Source organism: Pelodiscus sinensis, chromosome 6 (assembly GCF_049634645.1).
Source record: "Pelodiscus sinensis isolate JC-2024 chromosome 6, ASM4963464v1, whole genome shotgun sequence".
Classification (NCBI taxonomy): domain Eukaryota; kingdom Metazoa; phylum Chordata; order Testudines; family Trionychidae; genus Pelodiscus; species Pelodiscus sinensis.
Genome location: NC_134716.1, coordinates 18,257,791 through 18,277,814, shown reverse-complemented (window position 1 = coordinate 18,277,814; position 20,024 = coordinate 18,257,791). Strand labels below are relative to the sequence as shown.

General features: G+C 44.5%; 1 protein-coding gene across 2 annotated transcripts in view; it reads left to right on the top strand.

Annotated features, from left to right (window-relative positions):
* Window positions 1-20,024, top strand: part of MTAP (methylthioadenosine phosphorylase) — an 88,044-nt gene that overhangs the window by 54,057 nt on the left and 13,963 nt on the right. For both annotated transcript variants that reach the window (XM_075931482.1, XM_075931483.1), the window contains exons 5-7: window positions 4,666-4,768; window positions 16,059-16,298; window positions 19,464-19,586. In XM_075931482.1, coding sequence (XP_075787597.1) covers window positions 4,666-4,768; window positions 16,059-16,298; window positions 19,464-19,586 — 466 coding nt within the window. The remainder of the gene's footprint in view (window positions 1-4,665; window positions 4,769-16,058; window positions 16,299-19,463; window positions 19,587-20,024) is intronic.

The window sequence follows — 20,024 nt, the reverse complement described above, 5'->3', positions numbered from 1 at the left end:
TTGTTGTCTTCTTCACTGGCGATAATTTGGAAATGTATTTCATCCAGACACTTTACCCCCATAAGGGTTAGTTACTTGGGCACTAAAGGCATGTGAGCTGAATTTCACTCTTTTGCAAGTAAATATTTTTACTGCAGACTTGATCTAAATCTGAAAGTCAAACCTTATTCTTTCTTGGGTCTTGCATTATCACATGTTCGAAGTTTGTACAGTATGAATGTGGCTATTGACTACATAGCTAGTTAGCCAGTCTTATGATGGTGTAGAAACCAGAATACAGTGTAGCTCGCTCTTACCATAGCTGCATTGGCTCTGCAGAAAAACCAGGACAAAAAATTAAAAAGTTAATGGGTAGATATAATTCTGGAGAGAGGAGAAATAGAGTACAGATCTCATGGGTAGCCTGGTGCCATTATTGCATTATGACTTTTTTCATGACTGATTTTGTTTGGTTACAGGTAATTCCAGACCGTCTGGCAATTTTTGCAGCTGTTACAACTTTCTAGTCATGACTTGAAATCCTGTTGAGCCTATAGATCTGTCAGTAATAATCACCTGACTTAGAGAAAGGAGCATGCCAAAAATCAAATTAGTGTAAAGTTATGAAACAATCACAAGGTGCCAATGCTTTCATAGTAATGCTATCTCTCAGTTGTTCACATTATTTATATAACTTAACAAATGGCTTCTGCTAACTAACTGTATAGAAAGGAAAATATCAATTCAATCTTAGAACTGGTGAAAGTTAGTCTAAAAACAGAAACCATATATATTTCACGAAGAAAAAGACATCTAAACACAACTTTAATTAAATAGTGTAATACAGGCAAGGGGACCACTGATAGAAATAGCTGAAATGTTTGAAAAAAAATATTGTTTTGAAATATCAAATGACAATTGATTATTTTTGTGCCCGAAGAAAAATTATGACCTGCTAAATTTGCACTGCAATAATTTTTTTAGTAATTTTTTAATTGTTCTGAATATCTAATTCTTGGGATACATCTTTAAGAAAATGTTATAATTTTTAACATTTCTAACTTTACAGTCTTGGGATTCAGAATTTCTACAGTGCAAATTAAATCAGAAACCCTTCTTTGGGGAGCAGTGCTTATCTACACTGAATAAACCAGAGTAAATCAGAACAGGCCCCAAAAGCTAAGCTTTTGTTGTGCCTAATACCATCTCAGAACAATTTCTTTGAAGAAAATAAATAGGTGTGTGCAGTGCATGAGAGAAACCTATTTCATTTTATGTGATTTTGTTCTCATATCTGTAGACAAAAATTGGCACATGGACAATTTAATCAAGTTTCTCACTTTTGAGACAAAAATAATGGAAAGATTACAAGGCTGAATTTGTTTGTTTGTTTGTTTCATTTGAGTGTACCTGTTTTGGTGTGCAAAAATGCATCTACAATTTGTGTACCTAATTTATATGTACACACACAAGTCATTCTTGTATATGCAAAGCAGGTATTTTTCTGCGTTAAAATGTCCAGGTAGACACTTTCTATGTATGCAGGATCATGATAGTGGCATGCAATATCTATTTAGACAATTGCATGTAAAAGATTTTGAAAAATATGCCACCAAAATACAGGTTGGACCTCTCTGGTCTAGCACCTTCAGGATCTGACTGGTCCCAGATGAGGGATTTTGCCAGACCAGGGGAGATAATTTCTGGCCCCCTGCTGCCAGCCCCATCACCTGCCCTGGCCCCCTCACTGGGCTTCCTGGCTTCTGGACCCCACAGCCCAGCTGAGCCACGCATCAGCTCCTTCTCCTCCCCCTCCCTCCCCCCTCCTCCCCCGCAGCCCAGCTGAGCTGCGCCCTCCCTTCCTCCCCCCCCCGCACAGCCCATTTTCACACACACACACACACACACACACACACACAAACACACTGCAGCCCAGCTGAGCCACGTACCAGGCTTCCCAGCTTGCCCCCGCAGTCCAGCTGGGCTGCACTTCTCCTTCTATCCCCTGCATCGTGCCAGGACCCTCCACTCCCTGGAGCGCCAGGTTTCTCTGACCCAGACCACCAATATTGCTGGACCAGAGAGTTCCAGTTTATAGAGGTGCAACCTATAATGCATTTGATTAACCATTTTAAAACCTTTGTTCCAATGGCCTTTTGTTGTTCTTGTTGTTGTTGGGCTTTATTAAACTTTTTGTCTAATAGAAAGCCCAAGAACTATTTCCTTCAACTACATTTCCCTTTATTTGCTTCAGAAGAAGCAATCAACTGCAGTTTCTTGTCTGTGTCTTATTTGTAATTTATGCGGTGTATTTACTGACTTGACCAAGCTCCCTGCTTGGTGTTATGAAGGTGTGGTGAATTCACTCTTGTAATTGAACTGGTGTTATAATAATGATGTGTATCAGAAACCTCACACAAAGTCAGTGCAATAATAAACAATAGCTTCATAAATTTGAATAATTGTTGTGAGCTAGAAATATGGTGGAGCACAGGAGATCCTGCTGTGTGATTGCAGCATCCTTCTTACATGGGAAAAGCTATTCCCTTATGCCCCCAAATAGGCATTAAAACCAGTGTACCTCTTCTTTGACGTCTGTTAGAACAGAAGGAGGCCATTTGAAATCCCCAAAACATATTCATAGTGACAAAGTGTGGTAAATGGAGCAAAATGGTTTTGGAGAATGAGGATGTGTAAACAAGACAATACGATGTCATTAATTTTCCTCAATTTGTTGTGATGATTTTTTCAAGACTCTCTGAAGTAAGCCTTTGTGCATGATGCTGCATTTACTATGTAGAATTTCACCCTGAAGGACAGGGCTGCTAAAATCATTGCTGGTTTGGAGCTGTTGCTTTCAAGTGCAAACAAGTCGCATTTGGACAATATTTCAAAGAGTTCTTGGTTTTATTTTTAAGAATAACTATGTGGGTTCCTTTTAGGGATGTAAAGGTTTAACCACATAACTGATAAGCATCAGTTATCAGATCAGGTTGTAGTTAAACTCTCCTGTCAGCACACACCCTGTTCCTAGAAGTCAGCTGTAGCTCCATGCTGCGGGTTCTGCTATATGAGGTTTATAATGCAGTGCAGATGGCTCCCTGGGAGCAGGGGGCTGCCACTCACGCTGTGGGTTCTGATACTGCAGAGCTTGCAGCACAGGGTAGTAGACGGCCCCCTGGAAGCGGGTCCGGATCTGATGCACGCTGGGAGGTAGCTGTGTAACTGCTAGGGCTGTGTCTACACTATAGGCTTCTTGCGCAAGAAGCTTTTTGCGGAAGAGATCTTCAATGCAAAAGCGCATTGAAAAAGGGATGTGCTTTTCCGCAAGAGAGCGTCCAGACTGCATAGATGCTCTCTCAAAAGGAAACTCTGATTGCTGTTTACAGAATGGACACCTGTGCTTTTTTTCTATTGCCTCTTTTTGTGCAAAAAAACCCTGTTCCCCATCCACACCCACCTTTTTGAGCAAGAGCTGTTGTACAAAAAGGAATTATTCCTCGTAGAAGGAGGAATACCTACACCGGAAAAACCCCTCTGTTCTTTCATTTTACTTGCGCAAAAATAGGAGGTGTGGACTCTCCACGAGTTTTTGTGCAAAAACTCTGTAGTATAGACCTAACCCAAGATTTTTAATGGTTACATGGTTACTTTTTTTAAACATTTTTACATCCCTACTTCTGACAACAAAAATTACATGATCCCAGGAGGGGGTGCCAAAGCATGAGCCTCACTGTTCTAGGCAGTGGGGACCAAAGCGGGGCCCTGTAACCTGAGCCCCGCCACCAAGGGCTGAAGCCATGGGGCTTTGGCTTTGTTTCTCTAAAGTATTAGAACTGGGCAGGGGGGAATTAGTTACACAACAGGCGAACCAAAAAGTTACTTAATGTGAAGTTAACCTTTCAAGTCAAATGACTCCTGAAAAAGTCAAATGACAGGACAAATGCCCTTTTTCCTCCTCCTAAGTGGGGAATGACTCTCAGAAGGTTTGCTTTCGGAAAGTTTGCACCACTCAATCATCTGAATTAGCTAACTCAACACAACTGTCCATCACAATTTTGACAGATGACAAAATGGAAAAAGTATGTAGTGTTACTGATAGACAATTCTGTGTTGTGATGAGCTGCATATTTGTTTAGTTACTTTCATGCAGGGAAACAGATTCCCATCTGGGGAGTTCGGGGGAGGTGGAAATCCCCTTTTCAAATAGGAAGAGTCTTTTTTTATTTGCACGCTGCAGACGTAGATATAATTCTTTTGAGAAGAGGATGATTTTAATTTATTGCTGTGATTGAATTTGTGCATGTTTTGTTCACATAAATACCCGTTAATATAGTGTAATGAGACTGGCTTCTTCTGTACACTTATGAATAATTCACACTGGAATTTGTTAGGAACTGAAAATTGATTGTCATCTTTTTATAAAAGTAACTTACACTGAGACCCTTTTAAATAAACTTACATGTTCTATAATGAACTGATTGATAATATACTCCTAGAACTACTGCTTTATTCACTCCCACCACAATTTCAGAAAATGTATCTAGAGCAAAACAGGTAAAGAACAGTGTTTGAGATGTTTATTAATGTGATATTTTCATGTCCTTTTCTCATCAGTTGATAATCACTCAGTATCCATGAATTTCCGTCTGCTTCTCACTACATATTATCTTCTCTTCTTTCCAGAACTATGAAAAGACATAACACTTTTTACGATGGGTGCTATTCCAGTCTTTCAGGAGTATGCCATATTCCAATGGCTGAACCATTTTGCACCAAAACCAGAGAGGTTAGTCGATTTCATAAGAAAAATCAAATATTTCAGAGTTGTTTGGATATCCTTTGTGGTTTATAATTCTATGGACTAAATAAATGGTTCCATAATCCAGATACTGGAATGGAGAAATGGAGACTGTATCGCAGCATTTTATCAAATCAAAAATAAAATTAGAATTTGGTAGGCAAAGGAAATAAAAGGTGTTGTGGTTTAATGATGGAAAAAGTCAGACCAAGTCTGGTTTTCCATGGAAAAGAATGCCAATTGTTTAGTAATGTTTAGTAGGGTATGGCAATCTAGATTTCCCCAGGGACTTTCATGGGGGTGAAAGTCTCATAAGTTATGAAGAACCAATCCATTGAAATGGCATTGTGGGCAAACAAGAGAGAGAAAATTGAGGCACTCAACATCTTTGTACTCTGTATGTTCTGCGCTAGCACAGTAGGGTCCCAGTCCATGACTGGGGCTCCTAGGTGCTACTGCAGTACAAATAATTCGTAGTGCCAATGTTGCACTTGTTTCCTTCCACGATGTCTGAGCCATTTTACCATGTATAGCATGTAGTTTGTTGTATTTATTTGATGGAGTATATGTGCCCAAAGAATTATAGGTGTTCACATAACCTAGTCGTTTAACAGTGTGACACAGCTCCTATGAAAACTCAGTGGATCCTGTGCTTCCTGGTGGATTTCCTTGCCTCAGAGGCTTCCAGCAGCCCACAGTGTTAGGCATCATGCCCAGGGCTTCAATTTACTGTTTGTTGATCTCTTTTCTTCATTGGCCATTGTCTGGTAAAGCGGAGAATAAACTCCACAGTCCTTTTCCTCGAGTGGAAATGGGGAGATGGATGTTTGGGGGAATCCAGGCCCACCCTCCACTCCAGGTTCTAGCCCAGGGCCCTGTAATAGTAGCTGTTCATGTGAATCCCTGACGCTTGCTAGGATACATCTCCAAGACCCCTGGGTTACTTCCCTACACCTTCCCCAGCACCTTCTTCTCTTTGGTTTGTCATCTTAGTTGTGATCTCCTTTCTATCTACTTCCAGCGGTTCTCTCCTCCTTCTTCCCAGCTGCATGCACTCTCCCGCTGCAGGCCAGCTTCTTTGATAGCCAGTCTGAATGGGTTTTCTTAATTACCCTCATGTGTGCTAATTGGCCTAGGCTGGCCTGACTCCGAAGGCCTGGTCAGTTTGCCCCAGGTGTTCCACTGCCCCATTGCCTCTGCTGGTTCTAAACCATCCCCTCCCTGTTACTCTGGGAGCAGGGATCTCCTCAAGTCTGAGGCTTATAGATCGCCCCTCCACTACTTTTTTTCATAGCCTTCTGTTCTGACCCTGTCACATATCTCCCCCCTCCCAACTTGGGTTGTCATGCAATTAGGGTTGCCAAGTGTCCAGTTTTGAACCGGACAGTGCAGTATTTGAGCTTTCTGTTCCGGAAACAAATTGAGAAAACATAAATGAGAAAATATAAAGATCTGGTATTTTCTAAATAAGATGTAATGTAGATTGTGATGTAATGTCAAGTGTGTCTGGTATTTTTGTTGAAACCATCTGGCAACCCTACTATACACATGACCGGGGCTCGACAAATAATGTAATCTACTTGCCTGTTTACAACCCGGAAGAGCCGGTGCAGAGCAATCTGCACATGCGCAGAATGATCCGCGCATGCGCAGAACCGCGCGAAACTGCGCAGCTGGCGAGTGGGGCTTGCCGCCGCTTGGCGAGCACTGCTCATGACAGACAATCTGCACTGCATGGTGGCTTCCAGCCCGCTGTTGTATAGAGAATTGGAAGGGTTGTGGGAACAAAAACCATCTGGTTCTTCTTCGAGGAGCGTCCCGTGGGTGCTCCACCATTAGGTTCGCCAGCGCCACTGCACCTCTAATCGGAGGGCCAGCTACTGCGCGTGTGCAGCTGGAAGCTTCCTCATTTTCTTCTCAACCGCCACCGGCTCTGGTTGCAGCTCAGCAGTCACCCTTTACCTCATTGACAAGTTATATGTTTAGCTAGTTTTTTAGATGGTTATAACCTCAGAAATCTTTTTCTTCGATTATAGTGATAGTTTAAAAAAATTCCATTCTCTATAGACGAGTCCTACCATAGTTAGTAAGAATAGTTTGGGGCGGGTTTTTTTCTTTTTTAGGTAAGCAGTTAAATGGACGTAGAAGCTCTGTGCAAACTTTACTGGTGTCTGGGACATGCCTGGTTCAGCTGTTTTCAAAAAGTGTACGGGCTGCAGGCTGTCCACGTCAATCTCAGACGGACATGAACAGCGCGTCCGCTGTCTGGGGTAAGAGCACCTCACAGAACACTGTCCTCATTGTCAGAAACTGACAGCGCCTACCAGGAAATCGAGAGAATTGCAACTAAAAATGCTCCAGATGGAGAAAAAGGATTGGTCGGCTTCTGACCCAGAGTCATCTACCCCTCCCAGACAGAAATCACCTGGGATGGAGTTGGAGAGACTGGCTCCCGTTGGGCTGAGTCCAAAGAACAATACTCACCCAAAGAAAAGGTCCTCTATTTTTCCTCGGGAACTGACTCTCCCCTGAGGACGGGTCCTCTCCACAAAAATACCGCACACCCACCCTCAGCACAAAAGGGGTCGGACTAACAGCCTACAAACGGGGCTGGCAATGGAAGGAGTCGCGACCCCAGGCACAGAGAACACACCTCACCTAAGGTGCTGACAGAAACAAAATCCAAAGCCTCCCCATCGGCACCAGCTCAAATGTCCTTGGCACCGGCCGCAGTGCATAACAAGCAGTGCCCGCCAGCGGCACCGAGTGCGAGCGCTCTGCCTGAGGCGGCAGCAGCAGCACCACCAAAGCACTTGCAGAAAAAGCAACCGGCACCTAAAATAACACTGCTGCACACACCACATGCCTCACAGCCTCTATTACTACCCTCTCCCCTACAGATACCACACTTTACATCAGATTTCTTGTGGCCCAATCCTCCAATTTGTCTAAGTCACTCTGGACAATATCTGTGCCTTCAAGAGTATCTACCTCTCCCCCTAGCTTAGTGTCATCTGCAAACTTGCTGAGGGTGCAATCCATCCCCTCATCCAGGTTATTAATAAAGATATTGAACAAAACTGGTCCTAGAACCGAACCTTGGGGCACTCCGCTAGAAACCAACTGCCATCCTGACATCGAGCCGTTGATCACTACCCGCTGGGCCCAGCCTTCTAGCCATCTTTCTATCCATCTTACCGTCCATTTATCCAGTCCACATTCCCTTAACTTGCTGGCAGGAATATTGTGGGAGACTGTATCAAAAGCCTTGCTAAAGTCCAGGTATATCACATCCACTGACTTTTCCATGTCCACAGAGCCAGTTACCTCATCATAGAAGCTAATCAGATTGGTCAGGCACGACTTGCCCTTTGTGAATCCATGCGGACTATTCCTGATCACCTTCCTCTCTTCCAAGTGCCTCAAAATGTATTCCTTAAGGATCCCTTCCATGGTTTTTCCACGAACCGATAGCCTATAGTTCTCTGGATTGTCCTTCTTCCCTTTTTTGAAGCTGGGCACTACATTTGCCTTTTTCTAATCATCCAGGATCTCTCCCGATTTCCACGACTTTTCAAAGATAATGGCCAAAGGCGCCTCAGTGACATTTGCCAACTCCCTCAGTACCCTCGGATGCATTAATTCCGGACTCATGGATTTGTGTATGTTTAGCTTTTCTAAATAGTTCCTAACCTGTTCTTTACCCACCACGGGCTGTCCATCTTTATCCCATCATGCGTCACTTAGCACATTAGTCCGGGAGCCAACCTTGTCCGTGAATACAGAGGCAAAGAAAGCATTGAGTACTTCAGCTTTCCCCACGTCATCTGTCACTAGGTTATCTCCTTCATCCAGTAGGGGCCGCACACCCTCTCTGATCACCTTCTTTTTGTTAACATGCCTGTAGAAACCTTTCTTGTTATCCTTCACATCCTTTGCCAGTCACAATTCCAATTGCTGATAACTACCCGGCATTCTCGAGCTATATATTTATATCCCTCCCTGGTCATTTGTCCAAGTTTCCACTTTTTGTAAGCTTCCTTTTTGAGCTTAAGTTCACCAAGGATTTCCCCTGTAAGCCAATCCGGTCTCCTACCATGTGTGCCTCTCTTGCTACGCATCAGGATGGCTTATTTCTGTGCCTTCAATAAGGCTTCTTTAAAATACTGCCAGCTGTCCTAGATTCCTTTCCCCTTCATGTTAGCATCCCAGGGGATTCTGCCCATCAGGTCTATGAGGGTACGTCTAAACTACATGGCTCCGTCGATGGAGCCATGTAGATTAGTTTACTTGGCAAACGGAAATGAGGCATAAAGGATCTGCTGACAAAGGGTTCTGAGGTCGGCAGATCCCCATCTAGACTGCTGCACTGAGCTGACAATCAGCTGAGCAACACAGCGTGGTGGCCATTTTTATTTAAATGAAGCCGCGATTATTTAAATCGCGGCTTCATTTCCCTTTGCCGTCCTGACATGGCTGCGTTGATGGAGCCAGGTAGTTTAGACACACCTTGAGTGAGTCAAAATCTGCTTTTCTAAAGTCCAAGGTGTGTATTTTACTACTCTCTTTTCTTCCTTTGGTCAGGATCCTGAAATCTACCATCTCATGATCACTGCTTCCAAGGTTATCACCCACCTCCACTTCCTCTATTAGTTCCTCCCTGTTTGTGAGCAGAAGGTTAAGCTGCACACAGGCCCTGGTTGGATCCTTCAGCACTTGTACCAAGAAGTTATCCCCAACATTCTCCAAAAACTTCCTGGATTGCCAGTGTACTGCCGTATTGGTCTCCTAACAGATGTCAGGGTGATTGAAGTTCCCCACGAGAACCAGGGCCTACAATCTGGAAGCTCTCATTTGTCCAAAGAAAGCCTCATCTACCTCATCCACCTGATTCGGTGGCCTGTAGTAGACACCAACCACAACATCACTGCTGTTGTTTGTACCTCTAAACTTAACGCATAGACTCTCAACAGGTTTTTCTCCCTCTATATACTGGAGTTCTGAGCAATCATAGTGCTCTCTTACATATAGTGCAACTCCTCCTCCTTTTCTCCCCAGCCTGTTCTTCCTGAACAATCTATACCCTTCCATGACAGCGCTCCAGTCATGCGAGTCATCCCACCAAGTCTCTGTTATCCCAATTAAATCATATTTCTTGGACTGGGCCAAGGCCTCCAGTTCTTCCTGTTTGTTGCCCAGGCTTCTCGCATTCGTGTACAAACACCTCAGATAGCCAGGTGTCTGATGACGAGGTGTCCAATCAAGCACGCTTACCGGGATAGTCCTCACCTAACAACAAATGCAATAATGGCAGCCTCCACAGTGGTTTCCACCGCCTATTCTGCCCAACTGGCCATACTGCGACCTATGGGCAGCTTATAGACCACAGCAGGTGCAACAGCCACAACAGATATCCCCGGCACCATGGTCCCACGCACTAACAGTGCAGTATCCAAAGCGCTATAGTTCGGATGCAAAGAAGCGGGATGTAGATATTACGGGGGAGGAACAGATATCCCACACTTTTCCACCCACACACACCTCATCTTCACCTCCTGACAATATGATCGTGCCCCCACCACCAACCACAGGGGATGATTTTAAATCATTCTAGGAATTTTTTTCAAGAGGGTTGCAGACAGCTTAGGGATTTCCCTATCAGATATGCCACAGACACAACATAAGCTGACAAACATACTGCACACCTCTCTTCATGTGGAATTGGCTATCCCCACGAACAAGGTGCTTATGGATCCTGCCAAGAATATCTGGCATATTCCTGTCACAATCTCACCAACATCTAAACGAGCAGATAGAAAATATTATGTTGCCCCCAAAAGAGCAGAATTCCTGTTCTCCAACCCGGCACCAAACTCCCCTTGTAGTGGAAGCCGTGAATCAAAGAGGGAAGCAACAAGCTACCTGTACCATTCCTTATGACAGGGATTGCAAGAGGTTGGATACAATGGGGAGAAAGGCATATTCACAGCAAGCCTCCAGCTCAGAATAGCCAACAATACTAGCAAAATATACACACCACGTTTTTGATCAACATCTTTTATTGAGAATCTCCCAGACAACAAAAAAGAACAGTTTAAATCAAACATTAAGGAGGGTACGCTAATATCTCGAATGGCCCTACAGGCCACGCTGGACTCAGCAGACACAGCAGCCAGATCTTTGGCCTCAGCAGCAGTGTTTCCTCTAAGATTTTTCACCCATAAGCAGAGTGAGTTTTGTCTTGTACACCAGTATTGAGGTCACATGTTCTTGTTTGGATGTGTGCCACCAAGTTATTAATAAATATCTTATAAACCTCTCCGTTTTCCCTCTGCTGCCATGTCTCCCACCCTCCCCTCGCCCCATCTCCTCCCTGGTGCCTGGCTACTGCCCCCCCACCCCTAATCCTCCTCTGCTGTCCTGGCTCCTGCCCTTCTCACTCCCCTCAGCCCTTTGGGGACCTACTCTCCCTCCCCATCCTCCTTGACCCCTGCACCTGCCCTTCCCTTCTCTCTGTGCCCACTCCTCCTCTAGCACCACTCTGTTCATCTGAAGCTACTCCTCCCTATCCCCTCTCCTAACACCTCCCTCTACACACCTGCCCTGCTCTGTCCTCTGGTGCCCATCCCTCCCCTCCACGTGTCTGCCCTTCTGTTTCATCCCCACAATATCCCTGGCACCTGCATCGTCTTTCTCCCTGGTGCCCACCCCCTCACCATCCTCTGCCCCAGTTCTTCTCATGCCCCTCTGTGCCCTCACACATAACTTGCTCCATCCCCTGCCTTCCTCGTGCCCATCCCTCCTTTCAACCTCTCTTCTCCTGGCACCCACTCTTCCTCCCTCTTGCCTCCATTATCCCACCCCTCTCCTATCATCACCCTGTCTCCTCCCTTCTTGCATCCCCACTGACAACTTCCCTCCCCCCTTCTGCCCTTTTCCTTATTGTCTCCTCTGGGCCCCCGGCATTTGTCTCTCCTCCACCCTGTCCCTTGGTGACTGCCCCTTTCCCCTCAGCACAAGCCCCTTTCTCTCCTTGCCCCTTCCCTAATTTTCTACCTTTAACATGGAAAGCTGTTTGCGGGGGCTGGAGCAGGGATCACAGTATTATTTTTAGTACTGCAGCCCCTGGCCCTAAAACCCCATCTGCTCCTGCGGTGGGACTGCATGTCGGGACTGGAGCAGAGATCGCCTGCAGTGCTATTTTTAGTACTATGGTCCTGATCCCCACAGGACCTCAGTACTAAAAATAGCACCACGGGCGGCCCCAGCTCCAACTGGAGTAAAGCGGCAGCCGCATGAGGCCCATTTCAGCTTTGGCAGCCTCACCGGACCAGCCTCATCTCATGTGCCCCAGCTCCAGGCAGAGCAAAAGGGCAGCTGCCCATCACCAGGAACCCACCAGCCACCACTGCCACTCACCTTCCGTTCACACAGGGAAGTGAGTGGTGGATGCTGCTGCGTGGCTCTTAAAATGACGTGCATGGACCTAAAATTTTTAGTGCGTGGCCGTGCAGGTACACAGCTTATAGGGAACATGGCTTGGCAGTGGTAATGAAGCAAGCTTTTTAGCTTCAGCTCTCGGAGTTTCCAAGAGAGGTCCAATCAACGGTAGAGGACTTGCTGTTCGAGGGCATTAAGCTCTTGGCAGAGTCCAGACATTTCTTGCATACCTTAATAATTCAAGAGTCACATTGAAGACTCTAGGCATTCACGTATCTGTCACAAAAAGAAAACAAGGCAGATCATTCTTCCAAAGGTACAGACCTACCTCATTAACCAACAGCAATTACACTATGACAACAGATGCCAGCCATGCCAAAATAGTTGTAGACAGGCCTCCGACCAGTCATCAGCTCAGCAACCCTCAACATCCAGACGCCAGTTTTGAAGTCCTGACCGAGGGTCTGACAACCCCGAAATTTCCGAGGCAGCAATCCAAAGCATCCACAACATTTGGTAACAGACTAGCTGCATTTTATCCAGCCTGAAGTGTCATCACCACCACCAAGTGCGTGCTGGAAATCATGAAAACTGGCTACTGCATCCCATTTTTAGTTGCCCCTCTCTGCTCCCATCCACAACCTTTGCCTGTCGCTCTTCAGGGACCCCTCTCTCAAGCATGTACTCATACAAGAGGTGGAACATCTCCTAAGTCTGGATGCCATAAAAGAGGTACCGCAGCAACAGTGGGGCGGGGTGTTTTACTCCCAATACTTCCTCACCATCAAAAAGTTGGGTGGTTGGAGACCTATTTTGGACTTCTGCAGGTTTAACTGCTTTGTCAGATGCCAACGCTTCAAGATGGCGACCCTTGCCACAATTATACCTGCCTTGGAAAAAGGAGCATGGTTGTCTATCCTCGACCTCCAGGACACTTATTTTCATATATCAATATATCCATCACACAGAAGATTTCTCTGTTTTACAATAAAGGACAGGCACTTCCAGTACAGAGTGCTACCATTCGGGCTCTCGACAGCACCATAAGTATTCTCGAAGGGACTGGCGGTAGTTGGGCCAGGGGGGCAGGAGCAAGCTGGTGGTAGGCTGTCTGGCCAGAGGGCTGAGGACAGGCTGTCTGGCCACGGGGCTTGAGGACAGGCTGGCTGGCTGGCTGGGGGAGGATGAGTGAGGGCATGGGGCTCTGGGCATGAGAGGATGGGGGAGCACTTACTTGTTTTCATGCCGCATGGCAGGCACCGTGGAACATGGCCTTCTGCTGCCAGAAGGAAGCCTCCAGGAAGGATTTGCAGGGGAATCGTCGAGGAAGTGTTTCCCGGAGGAAGGAAATTGGCAGTGCTCAAGTAGCCACTTTTTGCCCTGCTTGTTCCCTAGGAGAAGCTCGGGGCTTTCTTCGCCCCTTTGCAGGAGGCCGAAAGACTGTAGCACCAGCACTGCATCCCTGATGCGGGTTGGGGTGCAGGGGGGCTGAGTTGAGGCTCCAGAAGAACCATATCTGGCTCCCCATTGAGCCATAGGTTGCCAACTCCTGCCCTAGTATGTCGAATACTGTGCCTAATTGTTGGACAAAATAAGTTTTGGTGTCAGCTGCTCCTGTTTAGTCGTGATCCTAACACAGTCCTTGAGTTACATCAGTAGGCCTTTTGGTTTCAACTAACTCAGTCTTTCTTTCTCCCTTTGTATCTTTTCCCATCAGTATTTTTTTTATTAAAGGTTATTGTGGCATCTTGTGAACTTTTACTTATATTTGAAGTTGAGCTCGCAATCATGGTAAATTTTGTAGGCCCAATTATTACAAGAAATGTTTAAGCATTTTCAGGATGGAAACTAATCTTATTACAGTGACCTCCGACTTCGACCATCCAACCTATGACCCCCCCGCATTTACGGCCACCCTGCTCCGGGGGCCGCCTACCACCTGACCCAGTCCCCAGCCAGCTCAAGTTGCCATTTGTGCCACAGGGTCACCAACTGCTGGGCCCAGCCCCCAGCTGTCCGCTCCACGGGGCTGCCTATTGGCCGGCACAACTCTCAGCTCACTCAGGGCGCTGTTCATGCCCCATTGCAGGGCTGCCTACTGCCCAGCAGAGCCCCCTGGCTCCGGGAGACTACAACTCCCAAGAGGCAAAGCAGGCCAGGAACGGTACCCCCATTCATAACATTGCCCCTATGGGCAATAAGGGTTCAAGTTACGACAGCCCGACTTACGACGGTTCTCCAGGAACCAATTAAGTCGTAAGTGCGGGGTCGTCTGTACTGGCATTTTTAAATACAGATGCTCTTATTGTATGCATTTGGGGATTTCTGTGTGTTGGAGGAAGGTTGTGCTGTTTTAACAAGTAACAGAAAATGCTGCTTTCTTTTCAGTATTGATATTGTTTTTAAAAATAGTTTGTTTATGGTTAAAAGTGGCTCATTTTCAGTTGGACCAGAACATATCCTTCCATCTGAGCTGAGGGAAAATGAAGAGATCCATGCTAACAGTCACTGAGGGTGCCTCTGCACTCCACCTAAGGCTCGAAATAAGCTACACAATTTGAGCTATGCAAATTGCGTAGCTTATTTTGAATTAATTTCGAAATAGCTTATTTCATAATTTGGTGTGGTGTACACAGCACCAGATTTCAAAATAAACCGCTATTCTGAAACCGTCTTTAATCTTCATGTAAAGAGGTTTACAGGGACGTCAGAATAGCGAGCCCATTATATTTTGAAATAATGGGCTTGTTTCAAAAGACGCGGAATAGCTATTTTGAGATACTGGAAGTATCCCGAAATAGCTTCACAATGTAGACCAGTGTTTCTCAAACTTTTTAAGACTGAGGAACACCTAACCATTTTTTTTTTATGGGGAGCAAAAAAAAAAAAAAAAAATGTTGGGAGGTAAAAGGGACAGGGGAAAGTTATTAGGAAAAAAAAGGTCGCCTGCCCCTTTAAGGGCAGCCATTTTCAATTCTGTTCTCCGTGGCACACCGGTGTACTGTGGAACACAGTTTAAGAAGCATTGGTGTAGATGTACCCTGAGGAATACAAGTTGCAAAATGGCATGTACATAGAAAGCACAGAATCACTTACAGAAGTTACAGTCAGATTAGTCTTCTAAAAACCTTTCAGCCCACTTAGTCATCATGCTATCAATTTCTGGGGTTGTTAAGTAGCTGTTAATAAGCTAATTGATTAGTCAATGGAATTTCCATTGACTAGTCAATAAGTCAATAAGGAGGTTAGCTCCCGTGCACAGTGAGAGCTGGGATGGCACAAGCAGTCCTAGCTTGCACCCGTGCCAGAATTGTTGCGGCTTTGCTTTTTAAATGTAGTAAGAGCCATTGGGGTTAGTTGGGATTGGTCCTGCTTTGGGCAAGGCACTGGACTTGACCTCCTGAGGTCTCTTCCAGTGCTATGATTCTACACATCAGAAAGGATAATAATGGCTTCGACCGGACTCTTAATCTGTCTTCCCAAACTACAAAAAACAAAAGGAAAAAGCAAGTTTAAAGGGTAATGCCGTGGCTGACCCCTGAACTACTAATGTAGAGCAACTTCAGCCCCCTATTAACATTTTTACATATCCCAACAGTTTGTGAGTGTCCTGCAGCTTGCAAATTTCTGAAGATTATTTTATGCAGCTCCGAGGGTCAGTAAGTTTGGCCACCACTGGTGTAAAGACAGCCTCATTGTGTGAAAGTTATTCAGATGAGAGGCAAAAGTGTCACACCAGACAAAGAAATGTTCTTTGCTTACTTCTCTTGTATGAGGAAATAGCTGGCTTCACACAGGTGATTAATAATTTGCTGTATCTGTGATAATATTTGTAAAGGTTCTTATGGAGGTTGCAAAGAAGCATGGGATCAAGTGCCACTCAAAGGGGACAGTGATCACCATTGAGGGGCCACGTTTCAGTTCTCGGGCAGAAAGTTTGATGTTTCGCAATTGGGGAGCTGATGTTATCAACATGACCACAGTTCCTGAGGTAGTTCTTGCAAGAGAAGCTGGAATCTGCTATGCAAGTATTGCTATGGCAACGGATTACGATTGTTGGAAGGAGCATGAAGAAGCCGTGAGTGACACTTCTTTTTTGTTTGGTCTTCTTGTTTTAGATTGACAACCTATATGTAGTGTGTGTACAGAAAATTATACAGTTTCTTATTAGAAATCACAATTGGGCTTTTTATACCAGACAAATTCTGCTCTTAATTATGCTGGTTTATATCCTAGTTCACTCCCTGAAATTATTGGGGTTATTCTGAAAAAACTCAGGTGTTAGGCTTTGTTTACACTTCTAAATTTAAAGTGCAGCCATAGCAGTGATTTAACGCAGCAGTGTGGCCATGACAGAAGCGCTGGGAGAGAGCTTTTCCAGCACTATAGGAAAACCACCTCTACGAGGGTGTAGCTAACAGTGCTGGCAGCCTGTTTACGCTGGTGCTTTACAACACTGTAACTTGCTGTGCTCAAGGGGGGTTTCACACACCCACGCACACACCTCCGAGCGAGAAAGTTACAGCACTATGGACTGGCAGTGTAGTTAAGCCCTTAGTGAGAGCAAAATACAATGCCCAATATGCCTGCTTTTTCCTCTCATAAAGTTCTCAAATCATGAATAAAACCGGGCACCTCTTATTGTGTGAATAAGGGTATGTGTATAAAGCCAGTTGTGACATCTATTTCCTGTAACTGACTTTGTCCTTAACCTCTTGAGCTCTCCACACAAAAACACATCTGTTTTAGTTCTTGTCTCTTTTCTCATGTAACATATTCAAGAGCAACCACTAACCAGCAGAATACTTGCCAGTTAAATCTTAGTCCTGTGGTGTCCAACATGCTAGCCACATGTGGCTATTTGGCCGGTTGAGTGTGGCTAGTTCGCTATAGCCAGGGTTCTGCCGGTCGCTCCATGTGCCCCATTCACTGGCGCTTCGCACATGCGCAGTGCGTGGCTGGCGAGTGGCTCTTGCCGGGGTTTGTCAAGCCCTGGCTATAGCAGTCGCCACCATAGTGGCTACTGCTTCAGAACTGGTTGCACACCACAGCCTAAGTCATTAGAGAAAATGACAGCAGCAGCTGTAAGACGTGAAGAAACAGTTGTCCAAAGGAGCTCTGTAAAATTGCTGGTTCTACCTTTTTTATGCTTACATGAAATATTTCCTAGCTTTTGTGGGGCAGTTTGGTTTTGGACAGAAAACAAGTATACTTATGCAGAAAATTTTTAAGCTAGACAATTCCATCCTGGAAATGTGGCACTTTTTTAAACAGCAAGCATCATTAAAGATTGAAATCATTTGTCAATAGATGTGGTAGATTCTCCATCACTTGTAGTCTGTAAATTGACTTTCAGGGACTTTTTAAGAGACCATCGTATTTAACCAATAGTTATTGGACTTGATACAAAAATTCCTAGGCGAACTTCTGTGGCCTGTTTTGTGCAGAAAATCAGACTGGATGGCCACATTGGTCCCTTCTGGCCTTAAAACATCTCTCTTGGATGATTATAGAAATTATAAATCCTGCATCTTAGCGGGGGGTTAAACTAGATGACCCTTGCAGTCCCTTCCACACCTATAATTCTAAATCAGGAGTGAGCAGAAGCCAGCCCATGTGCCAGAGGCAGTTTATCAGGGTTAGCCACTGGTGGGCCACCACTGCTTTATATACCTGCAAGTCCACAGGTATGGCCACTTAAAGCTCCCATTGACCACAGATAGCCGTTTCCAGCTAATGAGAGCTGCAGCAAGAGGTGTCCCAGTCCACGCCACTTCCTGCCGTTCCCATTGGACGGAAACAGTGATCCATGGCCGGTAGGAGTGGCAAGTGCCCGAACCTGCGGAGGCGCAGTTAAATAAAGTAGTGGCGGCCTGCCAGCAGCTAACCCTGGTGAACCGCCTTTGGCTTATTGCCCACTGTTCTTCTAAATCTTTAGAGCCAGGAAATATTTAGAGCCAGATTTTCTATTGGATGTATGTACACAACTACCACTTAAGTCAAGGGAAAGGCATCAGTAGCTGATTTTTTTTTCTTACTATGTTTAGGAAGGTGGTGGTCAAAGCTCAATAGTTAAGTTTTTGTTTGGGGGTGAGAGGGTTGTTTGTTTTATTGCGTTTGAAGTTGAAATTCAATATCTTTAGTATATATGAAGAATACACTGTAGCCTTCACACAATTACAACAGTGATGCCCTGAAATAACCATACAATAATGATTCATGAGGTCCCAGATTTAAAGATGGATTTGTTTGGGATTATTTTCCATGATGATGCCTTTCAAAGACAGAAGGTTGTTTGGGTTCCTTAACTGTGTATTTCAGCGCCATTTAACATATTTAGTTTTCTTTCCAGTTTAATCTTAGCTCTGAATTTTCTGTGTTTGCTGTGCTTGTGTTTGGGATATTTATAACACCCTTGTAATGTATTTTACCCTCAATCTTTCCTCCATCTTAACGTAGTTTTGCTCTGGAAAGAACCGTGTTACAAAATTGAAATAGTGATTTTCTGCAATCTTTGTCTGTGTACAAATGTGTCACACAGAGACAGACCAATAGACAGGGTACAGAATTTGACTTTTTGGAGAGTGGAAATATTTATGTCCCTACAGTGTCCATTATTATACAGTAAGATTTCAGTCAAGTATGCCCACTAAAATTGAATTTATGCCCTCACAAAGGATACTGAAGCTTTTACTGATGCTATGAAAATCACCACACTGCAGCATTTTATGTAAAGCTGCTGATACATTTCTGACATTTTCCTTGCAGCTTACATTTAATAGCTGCTCCCTCAGATTTCCCAAGGTTGTCTTTGTATAAAGAGTAATTCTGGCATTTTCAAACATTCCATGGCAAGAGGTCTCACTCTACTCAGATGTGTCAGCTCAGTATTATATTTAGACGCGTAGATGGCTAGAGTAAATGTAAGTCCCTAATTCCGCAGCAAGGGCCCATCTTTCAATCCTTACTCTGGTGAAGAATTTCATTGAAGCTCGAGGAAGGGCTTTCCAATTGTACAATATAACAATAAAAGAAGTTTTAGATTATTTTAAAAGTTCTATTCTGTGACATATTATCTCAATTTAAAATGCATAACAGATTATTTTTATTCGTGTATTTTGTTCTCCCCTTAGAACAGTTATATGGGGATGATATGTAGTGTATTGCTTAATTAAGAATTGTGTTTTGTACGGTATTTTACAAACCAGTTTGAGAAAATCATTAATTTTTATTGTATTTCTAGGTTTCAGTAGATAAGGTTTTAAAGACTCTGAAAGAAAATGCGAACAAGGCTACAAGCATACTTCTTACGGCTATACCTCAAATAGGCTCGATGGACTGGACAGAAACTCTGCATAACATGAAAGTAAGAACAATATTTGAACAGGATTGTTTGTTATGGGGGCGTCGAAGGAAGGGGGGAAGAAGGAGAGAAGTGTGTGCTATGTATGTCTCATGATACTCCTCTTCAAAACACCACTCAAAAAAATGTGTGATTCAACAAAAGGAAGTCACCGGGGAGAAAGGTTCATTACAGAGTTTGACAACCTTTATTGCAAATAGCTAGCCTCAATTTTACAAGTGTTTCCAAAAGAGGGACACTTGTGGTATGTGTCTTAAAGCTGTGGTACTCCTATAGCAAGGAAAAGTACAAATCTGCTATATCTTTACTCAGGGGAGAGCTCATAATAATAGTGAGCCAAATGGAGATGATTAAGAACATAAGAACGGCCATACTGGGTCAGACTAAATTTCCATTTAGCCTAGTATCTTGTCTTCCAACATTGGCTAATGCTTCCTCTCC